The sequence below is a fragment of the Pan paniscus genome, chromosome 9 (assembly GCF_029289425.2).
Source record: "Pan paniscus chromosome 9, NHGRI_mPanPan1-v2.0_pri, whole genome shotgun sequence".
NCBI classification, from domain to species: domain Eukaryota; kingdom Metazoa; phylum Chordata; class Mammalia; order Primates; family Hominidae; genus Pan; species Pan paniscus.
In genome coordinates this window covers 122213886-122234328 of record NC_073258.2, presented here as the reverse complement: position 1 = coordinate 122234328, position 20443 = coordinate 122213886, and the positions used below count along the sequence as shown (strand labels likewise).

Below are 20443 nucleotides of genomic sequence, written 5' to 3'. Positions count from 1 at the left end.
TGCATATCACCAGACAGCTGAACCCCTCCCTTGTGAGAACAGGCAAGCACACTTACCAGTGGCGATGATGAGGCCTGGAGCCGACTCCTTGGACAGGATGGGCATTCTCCGGAGCTGGAGGTTGAGGAGCTGACTGAGGCGCTGAGCCAGATGAAGGGAACAGCCCTGGGAAAGCTATACAACCAAAGTTTCAGGCAGTGTCAGCACATGATACCATGCCTAGCGTTCCCTGTAAACCCTGCGGCCTGTGTGAGGGCAGTGCAGCTGACACGGGGCAAGGAGGCCTGGCCCAGGGGAAACCAGACTCACAGCCCAGCTGTCCCCACACCCCTCAGACAGAGAGGATCATCTGAACCCACATAAATGTCCCGTGGAAGAAGAGAACAATTACAACTTAAAAAGGCCTTCTGAGACTCTCAGGGAATAACAATTAGAAATCAGTGTCAACTCAAGTAGATGGGAAAGTCATCATCTCATCCTATCACTCAGAGATCCTCTCAAGTGACTCAGAACTAAAGAGAAATGAAATGATTTTGTCATATTCACTTTCTAAGTCAGAGACATATTTCAAACATGATTCCAGCAATTCTGTCATAAGAAAGACCAAGAATCAGAAGTCATAAGTCTCATGGAAAAGCTCCCCTGATGTACAGTATCAATGAGATATAAAAAGCAAAGGATTAGCACTAAATTTTTTCCTATGTATTTTACATTTGCACAAAGGTGTAGGTATACAGGGCAAGGCTTCAAGCGATTCAATCTGGTCTCCATCACTCATGTCCAGATTTTCATAGCTCTGCAAGCAATCAGGACAACACCTTTTGCCATATGGTCACACTCAGTTCTCCTGGTCAGAAAGAGCTTGTTCAATGTTACTCAGATGTGGCCAGGGTTCTGCACAGGAGGACTATGTGCTTATGTGGTTATGGTCAGGTAAAAATGGTAGCAAGGTGTGCTGGATTATTTGCTACTTATTTTTGTCATAAAAGGGTCTCTAACAAGTATCTGTCTTGCTAGAGTCTCAGTTTGACCAATGAAAACTGAAACAAATTAGGCTGGGTCTCAAAGAAATATTTATTTGCTCACTCCTCTTTCTGACTCATGCTTCTCTGCCTGCCAGGAAGTCTATTCATTGAAGAGTTTCTGTAACCTCAGGTAATCAGACTTACCCATTTCCTATACATTCCTTCCACCACCTAAACTCAGAAGAAGAAACCTATACCTAAAGCTGATGAACGACAGTTCATAAATAAACTGATTAGTCAGGGAAACAAAAAGCTGAATTTGAATGATACCATTAATTCAATTTAACTAAAGCCTGACCCCCACAGCACGCTCAAAAACACCCAAGTCCCAACCATCCCAGGATCTCACCAAGCTGCTGTAGAAGACACTATTGAGGGAAGAGGAAGTACCCAGATATTTGTCTATATCCATTTATAGGCTGCCTCTTTCCAAAATTAGATTTGATGTGGTAAGCCAAGACCCATTGCCAAATAGAGAAGAAAAACCAAGAAGTAAATTCTAAGGTAAGAGTCTCCAAAAGAATTTTCCCAAGGGCCACAGATACATTATATAGGGGAGTGTCCACATAGCCCACCATGGACAAACAAAATTCAAAAATCCAAAAGACCAAGTAATGGTCTAACTAAACAAGTAGTACTAAAAATGAATACTACTTTTTTTTTTTTTTTCTGAGTTGCTTCTGCCCAGAAGTGGTAGCAAGACCTTGCAGCAGTTTGGGAACTGCAAGTGTAGCAACACAAATAGAAGTCTGCTCCATGTGATATTAATAGAATACCATGTGATCTTGTATTTTTTCAATAAATACTAGACATAGGAAACTACCACAGAGCAGGGCTCTTTCCCTTATATTAAAAAGCAAAAGAAGATTAAAGCATCAATACCTCACAATTGATTTTCTCTCCATATCCCGTGAAGGCTGGAGCCTGAAGAAACTCCCAGGTTCCCCCTTTGTCAAAGGTGATGACCGATCTCATGTTCTCCTCATTCATAGAACCATTAATCAGAGTAGCAATGTAGACTCCTTGCAATCCTTCCACTCGGTGGAAGTCAGCAAATGGCTCATTTGCAAAATACCTACAATATGAAAATAAACAGCTATGAACCTGAATTGGTATTTGCTTGTTATTGTAAATAACATAAAATTTGACCATTTAAAAGTATACAATTTTGTGGCATTAAGCACATTCACAACGTTGTGCAACTATCATTACTATCTAGTTCCAGAACATTTCATCATTCCAAAAGGAAACCTCATACCCACTGGCAGTCACTCTCCATTTCCTCTTCCCTTCCCAAGCCCTGGAAACCACTCATCTGCTCCATGTGTTTATGAATTGGCCTATCTAGACATTTCATATAAATGGAATCTGCAATATTTGGTCTTTTGTATCTGGTTACTTTCACTTAGCGTAATGCTTTCAAGGTTCATCCACATTATAGCACATTGTTAGAACTTCATTCCTTTTTTTTTGGAGACAGAGTCTTACTGCTGCCCAGGCAGGAGTGCAGTGGTGCAATCATGGCTCACTGCAGCCTCAACCTCCCAGACTCAGATGATCCTCAATGATCCTCACACCTCAGCCTCCCAAGTACCTGGGACTACAGGTATGTGCCACTATGCCCAGCTAATTTTTTTTATTTTTTGGTAGAGATGGGGTTTCGCCATGTTGCCGAGGCTGGTCTTAAACTCCTTAGCTCAAGTGATCCACCTGCCTTGGCCTCCCAAAGTGCTGGGATTACAGGCATGAGCCACCATGTCCAGCCAGATAATCTGGTATTTTAAAAAATCTGTTTCTTTTCAACTTTTAGGGCCAAAAGGCTTGTCTGATCAACAATTCCTAACAGGGGGTTTAGAATGATGAATATAACATACAAAAGTTGATGAAAGAGTCACATCTATTACATCACTAACAAAATTGACTCCAAATCCTCCAGTGAGCCTTCAAAAACAGAAATCATTAAGTCAGACTTGCAAGACACTAATAACAGTGCTGAGGCTCAAAATTCAACCCAATCTGTAGGAACCTAGCTCAGGGTTACACAGCCCCTCTCCAGGTACTTACAACCTAATTATCCAACACCCTGATCAGATAGAAGCCCACAGGGTTTTCTGTCAGGAAGCTCAGCAGAACCTGTCGATTCTTTCCTAAAGAAACTGTACATATAGCAAGGATGGCTCTAGAAAGCTTGGGGTTATATTCTTAAGAGAATATGGACGGCATGAACCCGGGACGCAGAGCTTGCAGTGAGCCGAGATCGCGCCACTGCACTCCAACCAGCCTGGGCGACAGAGCGAGACTCTGTCTCAAAAAAAAAAAAAGAGAGAGAGAATATGGGCTTCCCAGGCTTTATCTACCATGCGGATACCCTGATGCCACAGCCACAGGGAAGTGGTTTTGCACTAAAATGATACACGTATTACAAATAGAGCGGATCTCTGAGAAATTGTAACCAGGGTTCATAGGTGGCTGTTAAGACTGGAAGCTTGGCCGGGCATGGTGGCTCACACCTGTAATCCCAGCACTTTGGGAGGCTGAAGCGGGCAGATCACAAGGTCAAGAGATCGAGACCATCCTGGCCAACATAGTGAAACCCCATCTCTATTAATAATACAAAAATTAGCTGGGCATGGTGGCACGTGCCTGTAGTCCCAGCTACTTGGGAGGCTGAGGCAGGAGAATCGCTTGAACCCAGGAGGCGGAGGTTGCAGTGAGCTGAGATCGTGCCACTGCACTCCAGCCTGTTGACAGAGCGAGACTCCAACTCAAAAAAAAAAAAAAAAGGAAAAGAAAAAAGACTGGAAGCTTGCCCTTTACTTCAGGGGTTCTAAGCCACGGGCTACACATAAAGCCGAGAAACGCTGCCCTCCATCAACCATCTCCACACAATCTCTTCCGCTGGATGACTGCCCTGCCACCTCAGACAGAAAGACCCAAACAACAACCTCTGAGGCAGGAAAAGGAACACTAGGAGCCCCACCAAAGCTGCTTCAGGCTGAGGGACTGAGCAGAGTGCCGAATGAAATGCTGGAGTTGAGACCAAATTCTCTGACATGTGGTTTCCTTAGGTCTAGTTCAGTTATTTTTCAGGGGCTTCCTTAGGAACCAGCTGAAGGTCTCGATTCCTCCTTCTCTGTTGACCTCTGCTCTACCTCTCTGAGGGTTATCATCATAAACTTGTCATCCCACTGGTTATGGGCTTCTTCTAGATACCTGGGAGGCCTGAGTTTCTCTCATTTAGATGAGCCGTTTCTTTCCCGAGTCAGATTCCTGGAGTTTTATCTTTTACTTCTAAGCAGAAGCCTGTCTTCCTGTACCTCACATGCTCCTTCACCAGAAGTCCCAGCCCATCCTTTCCTTTCCCCCACTTGACCTGCCCTGCAACAATCTGCCCCACCCTAAGTTCTTTCTCTGAGAGTCTACTTTCTTCCATTTTATCCTCACTGGCCCTCCCCAGGGCACTTCTCCCCTTCTTCCCAGAGTGCCCTGGGCCAAGGCTTACCAGGAAGCTCACCAGGTCCCCTATAGCCCCACTCAGTGCAGAATCCATGCCCTGGCAATACCCCCACCAACTGGGCCCATGCCCCTCCCTAAGGTGACCCGCGGGGCTGACATCTCCTCGGCACATTAGTTCCTCCAAAGCATCCAACATCTAGCTAGTGCTTTCCATGAGACTCCCACCTGACACATCCCACCAGGGCCAGGGTCATTCCCTAGAAAGAGCTCTTTCTCCATGTCTCTGAGTAAATCAGAAGCAGTTCCCAGACACCATTCTTTGCTATTCAGTTCAAAGACTTGCTCATTTCACATACCAGTTTACTCTAAACCAGCCTGCCCACATGATGTGCTAATTCACCTTTATCCCATTTCATCTGGCTGAGATTGAGATGCAGATGACAAAACGTCACTCAACTGAGTATAATGGAACCTCTCTAGTCCTCAGATAAAATCTGAGAACAATGAGAAAACTGAGTGGGACGTTGGCCTATAACTCTTGATGTGAATCTATTTCCAGTTTCTTCACTGGACTGTGCGCTCAGGCAAGGAGGGGAGGCCTTCATAACTCTGTAAAGGGCCATCGCTCTGGCTTCTGGCTCATACTCTGTCCCAGCATGAAACATTCACCCTGAATATCTGACAAATGAGGAAGACGAGAAAATATTTAGCAAGCTGTGACTTTTCCATTCCACAGCCAGGGGCTTTCAATGGTGAAAAAAGAAAAATTAAAGAGTCAGTGAAAGGTCTGAGGGATAGTGATTCATTATTTTAATTATTTTTAAAAGGAGAATATTATTCACCCATTAAAATGAATGAGGCACTGATACATGGTACTCACGGATGAACCTTGAAAACATTAGGCTAAGTGAAAGAAGCCAGACACAGAAGATCACATATTATTGTATGATTCCATTTATATGAAACATCCTGTAAAATAGGGAAAAATCCACAGACACAGAAATCAGACTGACAGTTGCCAGGGGCTGGGAGAAGGGGATGGTGGAGAGAAGCGGCTTAATGGGCATGGGGTTCTCTTTTGGAGAAATGAGAAGGCCATGAAATTAAACAGAGGTGGCGGTGGCACAACATTGTAAATGTATTGAATGCCACTGAATTGCCCACTTTAAAACGATTAAGCTGATGTTATATACATTTCACCTCAATAAATAATTTTTTTTTTTGAGATGTAGTCTCGCTCTGTCACCCAGACTGAAGTGCAGTAGCACGATCTTGGCTCACTGCATTCTCTACCTCCCAGGTTCAAGCGTTTCTCCTGCCTCAGCCTCCCAAGTAGCTGGGACTATAGGTACGTGCCACCACGCCCAGCTAATTTTTGTATTTTTAGTAGAGATGGGGTTTCACCACGTTAGCCAAGATGGTCTCGATCTCCTGACCTCGTGATCTACCCACCTTGGCCTCCCAAAGTGCTGGGATTACAGGCGTGAGCCACCATGCCCGGCCAGTAAATAATTTTTTCAATAAAAAACGACAAGAACCAAACAGAAGGAGGTAGGGTCCGCCACTGACCAAACCAGGACAAGCTGAGCATCAAAATGTATCATGGCAGGAATGGTTTATAACACATTAAATAATAATTAATCCATGAGTCTATGTCAGGGGAGGAAAGGAATAAAAGATGACAGCACCTCCAAAAGAGAAGAAACAGGAAGTGGAAAAGCACTATCAGAGACCAGGTAGAAAGCTGGGCACATGGATATCCAATAGGCCTCTCCAACCAGGTAAGTCCCAAACCAAGCTGGTGATCTCCCCCCAATATTGCTCCTGCCCCAGCTCTCCCTGACTCCCTATGTGGCCATCTCTTTAAAGGCAGCTCGGGTGAAGCAGTAGCAGTCCCCTGGCTCCTCCTTCTTTCGTACCCCTCGTCCCATCTACCAACAAATCCCATTGGCTCTACTTTCAAAATATATTTAGGGTCTGACCATTTCCAGCATCTCTAGTGTGACCACCCTGGGTCCAGCCAACATCCATCCCTACTGGCCTGTATCTCTGCAATACTTTCACAACTAGTCTTCCTGTTCCCACCTTTGTCCCCTACAGTAGTCACAGGAGTCAAATTCCCACACAGCATTGAGGATAACTCCTGTAAAAGATAAGCCACATGAGTGCTCACTTATAATTATTTATAACACTATCCATTTATGTTTTATATTCTTTTCATTATATAATGCAATTCACAGATTTTAATGGAAAAAAATTGAAAGGTTAAATCAGATCATGTCCGTCTCCTGGTCTAAACCTTCCATCTCATTTAGAAGGAAAAGACAGGATTGAGTGTGGTGGCTCATATCTGTAATCCCAGCACTTTGGGAGTCCAAGGCGGGCAGATCACTTGAGGTCAGGAGTTTGAGATCAGCCTGGCCAACATGGTGCTGTCTCTACTAAAAATATAAAAATTAGCCTGGCCTGGTGGTGCACACCTGTAATCCCAGCTACTTTTGAGGCTAAGGCAGGAAAATCACTTGAACCCAGGAAGCGGCGGTTGCAGTGACCCAAGATTGCGCCACTGCACTCCAGCCTGGGCGACAGAGCGAGACTCCATCTCAAAAACAAACAAACAAAAAAACAACAACAACAAAGAAAAAAACAAAGTTCTTCACAAGCCCCTGAAGGCCCTATAGGATCTGAGCCCTGCTCTCTTAGGTCCTGTTTCTTCCTTCTCTCTCCCTCTCTGCAGCCCTTCCAGCCACCCTGGCCTCCTCCCTGCTCCTAAAACACCAGTGCAGTCCAGCCTCAGAGTCACTGTGCTTCCTGTCTGCCCTGCTTGCAGCGCTACTCCCCCAGGGGTCTGCCTGGTTCCTTCCCTCATGTAATTCAGGCACCTGCTTAAATGTCCCCCTCCTGAAGCAGCCAATAGAATAAAAGAACACCGTTGCAAATCCCCATCCCCTGATCTTGCTTTATTCTTCTTTTCAACATGTTACCAGGCAGATCACATATTTGCTTATATTCTATCTTCCCCAACTAGAATATAAACTCCATGGAAGAGGGACTTTGTTCTGATATTTTATTGCTTCACACATTACTTTGTGGCTATACCTAGAACACTGTCTGGCAGAGAGCAGCAGCATACTTGTGAATAAATTGACAATGGAATGAATTGCCCAGAAACAGTGGGCACAGGGGCATGCCCTCAGACCTGGTTGTCATGGCCGGAGAGCCAGACCCCACCCCAGACCAGTCAGCTTCACACAGGAGACTCTTTCCAGGAGCAGAGGGGACTCTAACCACAGCCACACAGGTCACACAAGTCTGGTTGTCAAACGACAAATCAGAATAAATGGCCCTGAACGGATCTTAAGAACCAATTCATCCCTCCCAAACCCCCAACTCCTCCACCACCCTTTGATGGGTGTGGTGGTCAGAGACCGCCCACTGCTGGACTACAAAACAGCTCTAAACACATGATTTACAGACAAAGGATCAATGACGTTGGTGCCTTTCTTTACAAAACACCGTCCGATTATCTCTTAAAAAGAGTAATGACATCAATTAACCTGATCCACTGGCCGCATATGCCAGCTCTCACTGACTGATATTTACCAAGTGCTGTTTTTCACTGCTCAGAAACCGCAAAACCAGAAAACTGAACAAAAGGAGCTCAAGGGAGTGATTAATACAGTAGCTTGGACCCTAAATGTTACCTAGAGCTGTAGTTCCCAGACTTGGCTGCACGTAAGAATCACCTAGGGTGCTTCTTAAAATCCTCATAACCTGGCCACACCCCAAACCCATCCCATGGTGATCTCTGCGCACGTGAGCCAGGCATCGGGTTTCCGAAAGCTCCCCGGGTGTATCCACATGGGCAGCTAATGTTGAAAACCACAGAACCAGAGAGAAGCTAATGGTTGTGTTGGCCTAAGAAGGCAGGAGAAGGACTCACAGTCTCCTTACCTCACCAAGGTGTCACTGCCGGCCCCTCCTGGGCTGTAATAGAGCACGTTCTCCAAGGACAGGGAGAACTTCAGCCCCTCTGCCTCTGAGATGTATAAATTGGTGCGGTTGTTACTGTGGCTGACACAGACAAACACCTGGTCCTCGGAGGCATCTGCGATGTAATATTCCTTTGGAATCAAAAGTCAAAAAAGATACGTCAAAAAACAAATGTGCCCTGTGGGCTTTTACTATACACATGGAAGCAATGACTTTCAAATGTTCTAGCAACGAATGTTGGCCTAAAGCCCACGGGAAGCTCCCTAACCTTGGCAAAGAAGATTTGGCGACTTTCCCTTTGGAGAACCTGAGGCAGATCTGCAGCTTAGCAGGCCCCTTACTGGCAAATGGGGTACAAAATAATGGGCCACTGCACTGCACAAATGACCTACAAACCTCTTTCTGTTAATAATGTCTCCCTCATTTTCCCATGAGAACTTTCATTCGTACAAAGTACAATACGGGTTAATGCACTTCCCTTTATTTTTCCTAAGGTGACCAAAGGAAAGCAGAATCCATAGAAACTAGCAAAGGACTGGCAAGACTGTTCTCCATATGATCCCATTCATTTGGTGGAAGGTAAGTAAGTGAGCTACTTACCTTTCACCAAACCACCTGCCAATGTCAAGACGTTTCACTGTGACTGCCTCCCTGTGGCAGCTCCTCTAATGACCCCATCCCATGCAGACTTTTCCTATCCATCTTCATGTTATAAAGTTGCATATTTAAGCATTTGCTTATGTCTGGTTTCTTCTGCTACTCAGTTCTTAGTCTCTCCAGCCTGTTTCTAAAAGGTGGGACCCAAATCCTATCCTCTGTTGGAATTCACCCCCTGCAAGCAATCCAGCAGTTACTTAATAAAAAAAAAATCCTATCATGCACAAACTTCCCATTGCTTCAGTACTGGCACATTGCTCAGATGGCACTGACTCTGTCTCCAATCTCTCTCTGCCAGTGCTGCTCCACTTAAAGCAAACTAAGTCTCTCGTTCAGCTCTGCTTCAGTGAAGTGGGAAACACAGACCACGATGCCCAAAGCATAGCTGCACTCTCTAGAGACCTGACTTCAGGGAGGCGCCATAAAATATCCACTCCAGCAGGCCATCCCTGCAACAACCTTCCTCTGACCTCTGCATAAAGACAATGATACTTCTTCCCATCCTCAAGCAGACCCCACTCACATTAATAGGATGTCTTGTGACAAACTGGGCTGCTCGCATGGGCTTCCGGCCAAAGGAGACCCAGAGCTGGACAGAAGACTGCTGTTCACTGCCCAAGAGATGCTGCCAAGGAAGAGGAGAAAAAAAAAATTAATGGTGCCACATTACAGTCATTCAAAAGCAGCAAAAATAAAAATAGAAGAGTCAGATTCTTCCAGTTCTACTGGAAACACAAAATAGAGACTGTGATTGCAAATTCATATTTTTGCAATGTCTGCCATCACTGGGCAGTTTGGGTTGTATTGCTTCATCTTAGATACCCGGTTTGCAACAGACACTAGACACTCCATGGATATTAGATAAGGAAATGGTATGATGGTAGAACTTGGACTAAAGGAGGTTTTTGGAGGCTGCCAACACTTCAACAGAGTAAGAGATAGAAAGAGGATTGTGTGATGAGGCTGAAGAAACACGCAGGGAGGAGCCTACAGCCCCCAAACCACTAAAGGGTGAGATCAGCCACACACCATGCACACAAAACATGTTCTTTTCTTCTTTCTACTCCTATTTTTAGATTACAAGGATGCTCCAGTCACAAGGTTTTAATTTGCACCAAGACTTGAGAGAATCTTCATTGATTCTGGTTTTCCATCTCTGAATAATCTCATTGAGGAAGGTCTTTTGCTAGAATACATATTCATTGGTAGATTATTCAACATGATGTTGACCACATCACATTGCATTTTAGAGATTTTTAAGTCACAGCAAGAATCTTGGAAATGTGTATAAAAGCATAGATTAAGAGCTAGCTCTACCAACTGAGAAAATGACAGAAATCTCTCTAGCTTTCAGTTTATTCACATACAAAAGGAGAAGCTTATTTGGATCAAGACTTCCCTGTAGATGGGTTTAAATGGTCCAGCAACCCTGTAAACATATATGCAAATTTTTTTATATACACTCATTTATTTTGCTATGGAGGCTCCGTACGTTTTATCAGATTCTCAAGAAAGTCCACAACTCAAAAAAGGATAAGAACTGTTATAAACACTCTGTGTGGTTTCTTCCAGCTCTAAAAGAACATGGCCAGAAGCTGAAGGCAAATGTTGCATATCTATCAGGAAAGACACAGGGAGGCATACCCTCATGTGGACATAATCATACAAATGACTATTAAACGTATTGAGATGTTGGGATTCCCAGCCAGAGGGGTTACTTTGGCTTCACTTATCCTTGACTAGGTTGCTGTTTATTATAGATATTAACTTCCTATAGAGTAAGGAACATATCCATTTATTTTATCTGCAATATAACGATTCAGTACCCTGTGCCCATACATGCCCCATAAATACTGTGAGGACCCAGCTGATAAAGACAAAGTTACTTTTAATCCATTTGAGCAGCAGACATTCAAACCACCACTGAACAAATGGTTAAAAGTAGTTTGTTTTAAAGAAATCAGGCAGAGAGGTACGAAAGACTGCCCACCAAAATGGAAACCTGAAAACCATATTAATAGCTTGTACTAAACATAGGACCGTAGGAAATGATGGAGCTATTAAAAATGTAAAAGCATATTAACTGAATAAGAAAACAGTTCCCAGCAAAATTGTTACATATAAATTCCAAAAGCCTTCATTAAGTTGATAAAATGTCATGGCTATGTCAGATGATTAGTTTAAGTCAGCCTATACACATACATTTTTGTGAATATATAGAGGAACATATCAATGAAATACACATTTTTATGCTTTGTTTTTTACGACTTCCAACTGTGAGTATGACTTTAAAAAGAGTGATTTCTCAATGACACCCAGGCCCATTATTAGTTAAAAATACTTAACGATTGCTGCTGGGAGGCCTGAGTATTAAGAATATATTTCACAGGTCGGTCTTATCTCATAAATGCAAAAATCACAGAATACTACAATCATCAAAAAAAAATCTCAAAATGCATAGATCCCACTACCTTCTTGGAGAATTATTCCTAAACCTGGACAATTCAGGTTCATTCTTAATGGATTTTTAAAGAGTTACTGTATTGCTTTACTGCCACCAAGAAATATATTAACAATTAAACTATGGCACACTAGTGATTATAAGATGTATTGTAAGGCTCTGAGATTTTTCTTAATAAACCATAGGTTTCGGGTTGGTTTGTTTTTTATCACTATTATTAAAAAGCAAAGCATACTCATGGAAAATATCCAACAGCACAGATGGGTATAAGGTAAATGCAGAAGCTCTGCTCTGATCTCCACATCCCTCCTCCCACTCTACCCTGCAGAGTGCCCAGTGGCTAACAGCTCTTGTGCATCCTTTCAGAAATGTACTGTGCCACCACACACAAGCATACGTAGTGACAGACACTGCTACACCTACCCCCAACACCCATTATCCCTTTCCTCCCGAGCAGTGGGACCCTGACACCACCCAGAATAAATGACTGCACTTCTCTACCATTTTTGCAGCTATGGGAAGTCACGTGACTAAGTACTAGTCAATGAGATAAAAACAGAAGTTTCGTGCTGGATTTCTAAGAAAGCTGCCTAAACAGACGGAATTGGTGGGAAGAGGTCCTACTTGCTGTCTTTCCTTATTCTTCTTAACTGCAATAAGGACTTGAAGGCTAGTATGGATGTCTTGAACCATGAGGTAATCTTGAGAATGGAAATCACTAGTCAGGATGGTAGAACGTTAAGACAGAAACCTGGGTCCCCAAGAACATCAGGACACCAACATACCAGCCCGAGACAGCCTACCTCCAGGCAGCAAGGGGGAGAAAACTAAACTCCTGACTTGGTTAAGCAATTTTTATTTCTAGTCTATTACCAGCAACCTAATATAGTTCTAAACTGACACAGGCAATTTAATTTTTCACATACAATTTGGATCATGATATAAATGCTGTTGTATTACTTAACTTTTTCCATTAACAGTGTATCTTACTGTCCCACAATTTAAAATTTTATCATTGGCAATGTATCTTAGACATCTTTCCACTTAACAGCTATTGGTGGGCACTTTAGTTATTTCCAAAAACATTCTTAAACACACACACATATATATAGGCATGTATTTATTACTTTTTCAGAACTGCACAATACCATTGGTAGGATGCAATCTTAGAAGAATTATTAAGTCAAAATTTGTATTTTTGATAGCTATCATGAAATAGCCCTCCTGAAAGGCTGTACCAACTAATACATCCACAAACGCACATACTTCATCAACTAGTAGGAATGATTTAAATATTTGAATCTAATTCAATCTTATAGAGTCTGAGAATTTATAAGAAGATTTTTTTTAATTTTGTGTTTTCATTTCTGATAACTAAAAATAAATTCTGCTGGGTGCAGTGGCTCATGCCTGTAATCCCAGCACTTTGGGAGGCCGAGGTGGGCAGATCACGAGGTCAAGAGATCAAGATCATCCTGGCCGACATGGTGAAACCCCATCTCTACTAAAAATAGAAAAATTAGCTAGGCATGGTAGAGTACGCCTGTAATCCCAGCTACTCGGGAGGCTGAGACAGGAGAATCACCTGAACCCAGGAGGCGGAGGTTGCGGTGAGCCGAGATCATGCCGCTGCACTCCAGCCTGGCAACAGAGCAAGACTCCATCTCAGAAAAAAATAAATAATTAAATAAATAAATTCATCTAGGTATCTGAATAACATGAATTTCCATTTAATATTTGAGATTGTGTCAAGAGCAAAAAGAAACGGAGGATCAAGGAGAAAAGAGGAGTAAAGGAACTAAATAAAGGACATTCTTATCAAGTAAAGGCCAAAGGATACTGCAATGAGCTATCCCACTGAAAGTTGCATGGCAGCTCAGCTAGAGAAAATGGGTAAAGAACTAAGCCCTCCCAGGGCATGTGGAAGCACAGGGCCACTAGTTCAGAAGCACCAGAGCCATGGGTCACATCCTCCCTTGGAGCAGCAACAAGGGTTCAGCAAAACATCCTCATCCACCTTAATGTTGTTTACAAAAACAAAAAAATCATAAATAAAACATAGCTAAAATCCGACATCTGGGATATTCCGGGGGGGGGGAGGGGGAAGTGGTGAGTAGATAGCTAAGGAGAGGTTGGCAAATGTAGGTAAGTAATATTGAAGTTGGATGAGGGCACGTGGGGAGGTCATATCAGCATTAACTGTTCTTTTGTGTAGGTTGGAAAATGCCTATAATAAAGTTTACAAAGTTAATATTAATTGGAAGCATTTCTAGGAACTCTAAAAATACACTTATCCATAAAAGCAAGAAAAACACTGACAAAAATCCTCAAAATCAACTTTTTCAGAATTCTGCAAATGAAATAAAGGGTTGCAAAAATCCAAGGCACATTTACTCAAGAACAATGGCTGAATCTTGGCAAAAATAGCCAGCTTTGTGATGTTTTCATTTGCCCTAATCCCATCCCCCTCTCTCTAGCTCTGTGGTAGCCTTGGAAACCCACAGCCTCACATCTACAATAGCTGTGAAAAACAGCAGCCTAGCAGCCACTGGAGAGGACAGAATAGGTCTGGAGTTCCCAAAAAGCCTGACCTGTCTGGGGACTCGCAGGAAAGCTGCATTATCAGCTCTTGTCTTTACATAGCCTGACTTGGTTCATGATATAGACAGCCTTATAGCCAGCCAAGGCATTTACTGAAAATAGTGAATAAAAATTAGCAAAGGCTTATCACTGTAACTTCTGAAGACAGTATTACCAATTGGGAATTAAAAAGAGGCTAACTAAAAAGCTTAAAAGGAAAAACTGGGGAAGAAGATGCCCTTAGGAGGCTTTAATAAGCTCTAGAGTATTCCTGGGACTCTACAATGTCAAGCACATAAGAGCCGTGAGTATGCTCAAGAAAGAAATGAACGGGGTCTAGTCTCTTACCTCCAGCTAATCTTGAAGCTCTACATAAGCAGGAAGTGAAGGCTAGGACAGAGTTGTAAACTGCCTGCGAAAGCATTGAAGGTATACTCTAACACACACCCAGAGGCCATTAGCAAAGGCTGAGAGACTTAGTGGTTCAAAGAGTTTAAGAAAATCTCTGTCTTATCATTAGCTGACCAATAAGCTATATTACAAGACACTTCAGTAGCAAAAACAATAAAGAACACAAACTTGATAGCAGTACAGGAAACTCCCTGAACAACAATAACAACAACAACAAAAACAGCAACAACAAACAGCAACAACACAAAACCCTGAGGAGGGGGTGTCAGTGGTTCGGAGCTGCCACAACATTTAAAATGTCCAGTTTTCAACAAAAAAAAAATCACAGGACAAGCAAAGAAACAACAAAGTATAGCCTATACACAAGCAAAAAGAGTAGTCAGTAGAAATTGTCCTTAAAATCTCAGACATTAGACTAAATTAAAAAAAAATTAAATAAGCTATCATAAATATGTTCAAAGGACTAAAAGAAATCATGTATAAAGTATGAAAGCACAGTATGAGAACAAAGCCTTATCAAATAGAGAATATCAATAAAGAAATAGAAATATTTTTTAAAAACCAGTAAATAGAAATTTGGGAGTTGAAAAGTATAATAAATCAAAAGAAAAATTTAGTAGAGGGGTTCAACAGAAGATTTGAACCGGGAAAATAAAAAAGCAGTGAACTTTAAGACATGTCAATTGTGATGTCTCAGTCTGACAACAACAACAAAAAAGAATGTTAAAAATAAACAGCCTAAAAGACCCAGGAAACACCATCAAGTGTCCTGACATACACATTACCGAAGTCACTGATGAGATGAGAGAATAAAGGAGAAAGAATATTTGAAGAAATAATGACCCAAAACTCCCCAAATTTGATGAAAAACATAAATCCAGTAAGCTCAATGAATTCCTAAAAGGATAAACTCAGAGACCCATACCCAGACACACCACAGTAAAACTGCTGAAAGCCAAAGATAAAGAACCTTGGAAAGCAGCAAAAGAAAAATGACTCATCTAAGGAGTCCTCAATTAGACTAAAACTGTGCTGATGGGCTTAAAGAGTATAAAGATGAAACAATAATAGCACAAAAGCAGGGACACAATAAAGCTATATAATGACAAAGATTTTGTACACTACTGAAGTTACATTGTTATTAATCCAAATTAGATTTCATAAATTAAGATATTTATTGTAATCCCCAAAGCACAGATTAAGAAAACACCTGGGAAAAATTTAGTGAAAGAAGGTACAAGGGAATTTAAATGTCACCCTAGAAAATCTGTATTTAATACAAAAAAAGGCAGTAATGAAGTAATAAAGGATCCAAAAAAAATTTATCAGGAATATAGAAAGCAAACAGCAAAATAGCAGATATGTAGTCTACCTTTCAGAAATTACACTAAATGTAAGTAAATTAAACATCCTAATCAAAAGGCAGAAATTAAAAGAATGCATAAAAGACCTGACACAACCATATGCTATTTACAAGGATTCAAAGATACAAATAGATTGAAACTACAAGGATGAAAAAATGATATGCCATGTGATATGGTTTGGCTGTGTCCCCACCCAAATCTCATCTTGAATTCCCAGATGTCATGGGAGGGACCAGGTGGGAGGTAATTGAACCATGGGGGCAGGTCTTTTCCATGATAGTGTTATCACTGTTCTCCTGATAGTGAATAAGTCTCATGAGATCTGATGGTTTTAAAAAGGAGGAGTTTCCCTGCATGAGCTCTCTTTGCCTGCTGCCATCCATGTAAGACATGACTTGCTCCTGCTTGCCTTCCACCATGATTGTGAGGCTTCCCAGCCACGTGGAACTGTAAGTCCATTATAAACCTTTTTTGTAAATTGCCCAGTGTTGGGTATGTCTTTATCAGCAGCATGAAAACGGACTAATACACCATGTTTACTGTACCCAGAAGAAAAGAATAGCTATAATAATAGGCAAAATAGAATTTAAGACAAAAAATAGTTACTAGAGACAAGGAAGGACATTTAATAATGATAGAAGTGTCAATCTAGAAGAATTAACAATCATAAACATATATGCACCTAACAACAGAACTCCAAAGCACATGAGGGAAAACTGCCAGAATTGAAGGGAGAAATAAATAATCAAGATGATAATACTTAAAGATTTCAACAGTTGAAGATTTTCCCACCTTCAATATAGAACAAGGCAGAAAAGGAAAAAGATAAACTGAACATCACCATCAGCCAAGTAGATTTAATAAACATTTATAGAACATAATACCCAACAACAGCAGAATACACATTCTTCTCAAAGCACATGTTTCATTCCACATGTTCAGCCACATTCTCAAGGATAACAGATGTTAAGTATTAAAATAAGCCCCAATACATTTAAAAAGAACTGAAACCATATAAAGTACATTCTGTGATCATAATAGAATAAAATGAGAAACCAAAAAGAGAACGAAATTCACAAATATATTGAAATTAAACAACACATTCAAAAATCATCAATGAGTCAAAAGGAATCACAAGAGTCATTAGAAAATACTTTAAGATGAATGAAAATGAAAACATAAGCATATGAAATGCAGCTAAAGCAGTGATTAGAGGAAAATGTATACCTGTAATCACTTATATAAAAAAAGAAGAAAAATATCAAATCAATAACCTGACTATCCACCTTAAGAACATAGAAACATAAGGGCAAACTAAGCCCAAAGCAAGCAGAATGAAAGAAATATAAAGATTACAGTAGGAATAAATGAAATAGAGAAGAGAAAAATAATAAAGAAAATTACTCAAATAATACATTGATTCTTTGAAAAGATTAACAACGTTTAATAAACTAGACTACAAGCTAGACTTACCAAGAAAAAAAGACTCAAATTACTAAAATTAGGAAATAAATAAGAAACATCATTAACAACCTCACAGAAATAAAAAAAAAGATTAGTGTGAACACTATGAATAATTAAAAATTAAATAACCTAGAATAAATGAACAAATTACTAGAAAGATACAAACTGCTAAAACTGAACCAAAGAGAAATTTTAAAAACTGAAAAGATTGAATTAGTATCCAGAAAACTTCCCACAAAGATGGTAAATTCTGCCAAACAAATTAAAGGATAAAAATGATTATAAACCAAGAGCATGTGGGATTCATTCCAAAAATGTGCATTGGTTTAACATATGAGAAAGATCCATCAGTGTAATATTCAATGTTAATAGACTAAAGGAGGAAAAAAAAGAAACATATGATCATCGCAACTGACACAGAAAAAGCACTGACAAAATCCCAGATTTTTTCATGATAAAAACACTCAACAACCCAGGAATAGAAGGGAACCTTCCTCAAATTGATAAAGGACATCTAGAAAAACCTCACAGTTAAAAATCATACTTAATAAGACTGAATGCATTTCCCCTAAGATCAGGAATAAGACAAGGACGCCTACTCTCTCCACTCCTAGTCAACATTTTACTAGAGGTTCTAGCCAAGGCAGTTGGGCAAAAAAATAAATAAATAAAAGGCCTCCAGACTGAAAAGGAAGAATTAAAGGATGATGTTGTCTCTTTTAGCAGACAACATCATCTTGTAAACAGAAAATCCTAAGGAATCCACACACCAAAACAGTTAGAACTAATAAAGTTCAGCAAGGTTGTAGAATATAAGATCAATAATACAAAAATCAATCATGTTTCTATATATTAGCAATGAACAATCTGAAAATGAAATTTAGAAAAGAACCATTTACAATGGAGCCAAAAAGTATACTTAAGAAATTTTTTTTTTTTTGAGACAGAGTCTTGCTCTGTCGCCCAGGCTGGAGTGCAGTGGCACGATCTCAGCTCACTGCAATCTCCACCTCCCAGGTTCAAGCGATTCTTCGGCCTCAGTCTCCCGAGTAGCTAGGACTACAGGTGTGCTCCACCACGCCCAGCTAATTTTTGTATTTTTAGTAGAGACGGGGTTTCGCCATATTGGCCAGGCTGGTCTCGAACTCCTGGCCTCGTGATCCGCCCACCTCAGCCTCCCAAAGTGCTGATATTACAGGCGTGAGCCACCGCACCCGGCCAGGAAAAAATTTTTAACTAAAGAAGTCCGGGACTTGTACACTGAAAACCAGAAAACCCAGTTGAAAGAAATTAAAGAAAACCTAAATAAATGGAAGAATATCCTATGCCATGCATTGGAAGGCATGATATATTAAGATGATAACACTCTCCAAATTGTGTTGAATCTGTAGATCAATCTCTATCAAAATCCTATCTGTGGTTTTTATTTTGTTTTGTTTTGGCAAAAAATTGACAAGCTGATCTTAAAATACACATGGAAATGCAAGGAACCCAGAATAGCCAATACAATCTTGAAAAAGAACAAAGTTGGAGAGTTCAAATTTTCCAAATTCAAAACTTATTAGAGAACTACAGTAATCAAGACAGTGTGATGCTGGCATAGGGATAGATATATAGATTAATGGAATAGAATTAAGAGTCCAGAAACAGGCCAGGCGCAGTGGCCTGGGCAACATAGTGAGACCCTGTCTCTTCAAAAACCTAGCCAGGCACAGTGGTGCATGCCTGCAGTTGCAGCTACTCAGGAGGCTGGGGCGGGAGGACCACTGAGACTGGAAGTTCAAAGCTGCAGTGAGCCATGACCATGCCACTACATTCCAGCCTAGGTGACAGCAAAACTGTCTCAAAAAAAAAGAGAGAAGGAGTCCAGAAATAAATTCTCATATTTATGAGAAAATAATTTCCAACCAAGGTGCCGAGGAAAAAGTATAGCCTTTTCAACAAATGGTGGTGGGACAACTGGTTATCCACATGCAAAAGAATGAAGGTAAATAACTATTGCACACTAGATACAAAAATTAATTGAAAATGAATCATAGACTGTAAGAACTAAAACTACATAACTCTTAAAGGAAAGGGAAGTGTATCTTCATGACCTCAGATTAGGCAGTAGTTTCTTGGATATAACAATAGCACAGGCAACAAAAAAAAATTGATAAACTGAACTTCATCAAAATTAAAAACACGGCTGGGCATGGTGGCTCGTGCCTGCAATCCCAACACTTTCGGAGGCCAAGGTGGGAGGACTGCTTGAGCCCAGGAGTTTGAGACCAGCCTGGGCAACATGATGAAACCCTGTCTCTACAAAAAATAAAAAAATTAACAGGTATGGTGGCACATGCCTGTGGTCCCAGCTACTTGGGAGGCTGAGGTAGGAGGATTCCTTGAGCACACGAAGATCACGGCTGCAGTGAGCCACGATCGCTCCGCTGTACTCCAGCCCGGGTGACAGAGGAAGACCCCCGACTCAAAAAAATTAAATAAAAATAAAAACGTCAGTGCTGAAAAAGAAAAAAGTAAAAAGATAAACCACGGAATGGCAGAAAAGATTTGCAAATCATATAACTTGTATATAAAGAATATATAGAATAAAGAACTATTATAACTCAACAACAAAAAAGAACCCAATTTAAAAACGGACAAAGGACTTGAATAGACATCCATCCAAGAAAGACATACAAATGGCCAACAGCCACGTGAAAAGATGTTCAACATCCTTAGCCATCAGGAATTCAAATGAAAACCATGAGATACCACTTCACACTTAACTGGGATGGCTATCATCCAAAAAACAGTAGCACATGTTGACAAGGATATGGGAAAACTACACCCTAATACATTTCTGGTGGGAATATAAAATGGTACAATAGTTTTGGAAAACCACTTGACCCATTCTCGAAAAGTTAAACGTAGAATTGTCGGCCAGGCATGGTGGCTCATGCCTGTAATCCCAGCATTTTGGGAGTCCAAGGTGGGTGGATCACGAGGTTAGGAGATCGAGACCATCCTGGCTAACACAGTGAAACCCTGTC

The 20443-nt window shown here is 41.1% G+C and overlaps 1 protein-coding gene across 1 annotated transcript in view; it reads right to left on the bottom strand.

Moving 5' to 3' along the window:
• SORL1 (sortilin related receptor 1) overlaps nt 1–20443 on the bottom strand; it is a 180368-nt gene that overhangs the window by 110931 nt on the left and 48994 nt on the right. The window contains exons 7-10 of the mRNA XM_003819971.5: nt 9655–9756; nt 8436–8605; nt 1908–2100; nt 57–174 (exon numbers count right to left, since the gene is read on the bottom strand). Coding sequence (XP_003820019.3) covers nt 57–174; nt 1908–2100; nt 8436–8605; nt 9655–9756 — 583 coding nt within the window. The remainder of the gene's footprint in view (nt 1–56; nt 175–1907; nt 2101–8435; nt 8606–9654; nt 9757–20443) is intronic.